This window comes from Daktulosphaira vitifoliae, unplaced genomic scaffold (genome assembly GCF_025091365.1).
Source record: "Daktulosphaira vitifoliae isolate Bord-2020 unplaced genomic scaffold, ASM2509136v1 Scaffold_45, whole genome shotgun sequence".
Taxonomy (NCBI): Eukaryota; Metazoa; Arthropoda; class Insecta; order Hemiptera; family Phylloxeridae; genus Daktulosphaira; species Daktulosphaira vitifoliae.
In genome coordinates this window covers 49856-52326 of record NW_026099614.1, presented here as the reverse complement: position 1 = coordinate 52326, position 2471 = coordinate 49856, and the positions used below count along the sequence as shown (strand labels likewise).

Here is a 2471-nt window from a genome sequence, read left to right as displayed (position 1 = left end):
TAATTCGATCAAAGTGTCAGAAGAAAATAGTACAGCACGACTAACAACAATAATACTAACAATATACCAGTACACGTTTTACAATAACTGATAACAGATAAAAGTGTATATACATAATTTTATAAAGCTGCCACAATTAATAATTGGCATTTTTAAATATAAAGATTATCTAAGAGATATTATAATCAGCTATAGTATACTATACATACATTATAAGTACTTTAGCTTTTGTTTGTTACTGGCGGATGCTGTGAGCGTGTTCATAAATTTCAAACCGGTTCTATTTATTTTTATTTTATCAAATGCAAATAATTATCTAAGACGAGATCTAACTTGGCGAATTGTCATTCAATAAATTGAGTCATATAGCTTTAATAATCATGTAATTGACAACTTCTGCTTTTTTAAATTTATAATTTTTATAACTATTCTTGTGGATAACAAATTATAATATTTTTGATTATGTATCTCTATGGCTACTTACCCTTAGAAATGTGATAATAAATCATAATATTTCTATGAACGTAAATCAAACATCAATTTATTTATAACAATTTAAACATTTAAAAATAAATATATCATGCAACAAATGATTTTAATAAAGTTATACTATATTTTATAAACTATGAGTATAAGCTACTTCGAGTATTTTTTTAAAAATTATCTTATACATAATTATTGGAACGACAATTTTATGAAATCATTAGTGTCTTGATTATCAACTTCAATAGGATGTCCTTCAATATGCTTGACAATATTTTCTAACAGCTCTGAAACAAAATATAATTGTAAAATTATTACCAATAGACGAGTAGCTGATATTCCCAATAGTAAACGTACTATAAAAGATCTACCCTAACCATGGCTTAATTAAGTGGAATAGAACAATTTTACAAAATAATGGTTTAAAGTGTAACTAGGCAGCGATTATTTCATCCAACACAAAAATGTTAGCAGTCATTATTATTGCATAATTGTAAAATAGTTGTTATAATTAAAATAAAATATTAAGATAAATTGTATGAAAAAAAATAGGTGTCCGCATGTAAATTTGTATTCATTAGTTCAATATTTATCATAACTCATTAATAATTAACTTAATAGTTGTCAACTTATACCTGACCCACCAACTTACCTAATCCCTTATCCCTTCAAGCTTAAAAACATACAAATATAATTGGTTCTAAAGAATTTACCGTATTATAAACTTAATTAATAATAACAATAATTTATATATATTATAATCTTTAAAAAATTTAATGATATTTCCTATATAACATAAAATGTTTTTAAATCAGAGTCAACATATTAAGTTCAAATATGATCAATAAAAAAAAAAGGGTAGTTTATTTGAAAGTTTCTGACATATATATTCAAATTAGCAATTATTAATTTTCTGAAAATAGTCTTCAAAAATTATTTAAACAATAATCAAACAGTATACAAAAAACATGTAATAAGACATTGTAATTGTTGTAAAATGTTTAACAATTTAAACATTTTATACTTTTTAATAAGTTATGATGATTACCATTGTATTTAACTTGATTTTGAGGATCGGTATACACATTGAGTACGTTGTTTAATTCATTACCAAATAATTTACCCTTAAAACATTTATTATTCGTGAAAACTTTTTCTGCATCTTTTATTGTAATGGTGCCATTCTTTTTTACATCATATCTACAAAGGGACTCTTTTAAAATATTTTCTTCTTTTTGTAGTGCTTCTGTCATAATATTAATCAAGTCGCTTGAAGTTATCTCTGGTTCATCTTAGGAAATACCAAAAAATGTATGTTAATATAGAATAATAATCTGTGTCTCAGAATAAAAATAGAACATAAAAAAACACAATCTCCTTCTTGAACAAATCTAAAATTATATATACTAAAAGTTTAAAAACTAATATTTTAGTTATCCCATTGAAATAGGATTTTTTATTTAATGATATGGTGAAGGCGCTCTCTATGTACTCAATCCCATCCATGGCAAACCAGTATTTTGTTTATGGTAAGTAGTGAACTATTCTTATGCATAACTCTGCCAAAATAATGTCGCATTATGTTATTCTTAAATATAATTTATAAAGTTTCGATAATAAAATGACCAAAGCAATGTAAAGGGGGTCCATAGAGAGTGTGTTTATCCTATGATAGCAATAAATTTCAAAAAATGTTGTTCTTATAATATTTTTTATTCGATATACCGTTCTTTTATAATCACAACTGCACAACCAAATAAACTGTAATCGATTTTAAACCGAATGTTTAATTCATTAAGTTCTACTATTCATATAAATAATATATAAACGCAAGATTAAAAAATTAAGTTTCAATTACCTGTTAATTTCCAAAAATTAAACTTGTTGATTATGTTATCAATATATTTAATACTTCTCAAATTAAATACACCAGTTTTTACTTTTTTTACGTAATAATTTGTTATGGGATACATTTGCTCACAAAAATT

At 24.1% G+C, this 2471-nt stretch overlaps 1 protein-coding gene across 1 annotated transcript; it reads right to left on the bottom strand.

Annotated features, from left to right (window-relative positions):
- Positions 1-525: 525 nt before the first annotated feature.
- LOC126908933 (uncharacterized) lies at positions 526-2471 on the bottom strand. The gene is made up of 3 exons (XM_050691277.1): positions 2342-2471; positions 1532-1774; positions 526-770 (listed from the first exon to the last, which is right to left on the bottom strand). Exons 1-3 carry the CDS (start codon positions 2454-2456, stop codon positions 676-678), a joined length of 453 nt encoding a protein of 150 aa, XP_050547234.1. The 5' UTR covers positions 2457-2471; the 3' UTR covers positions 526-675.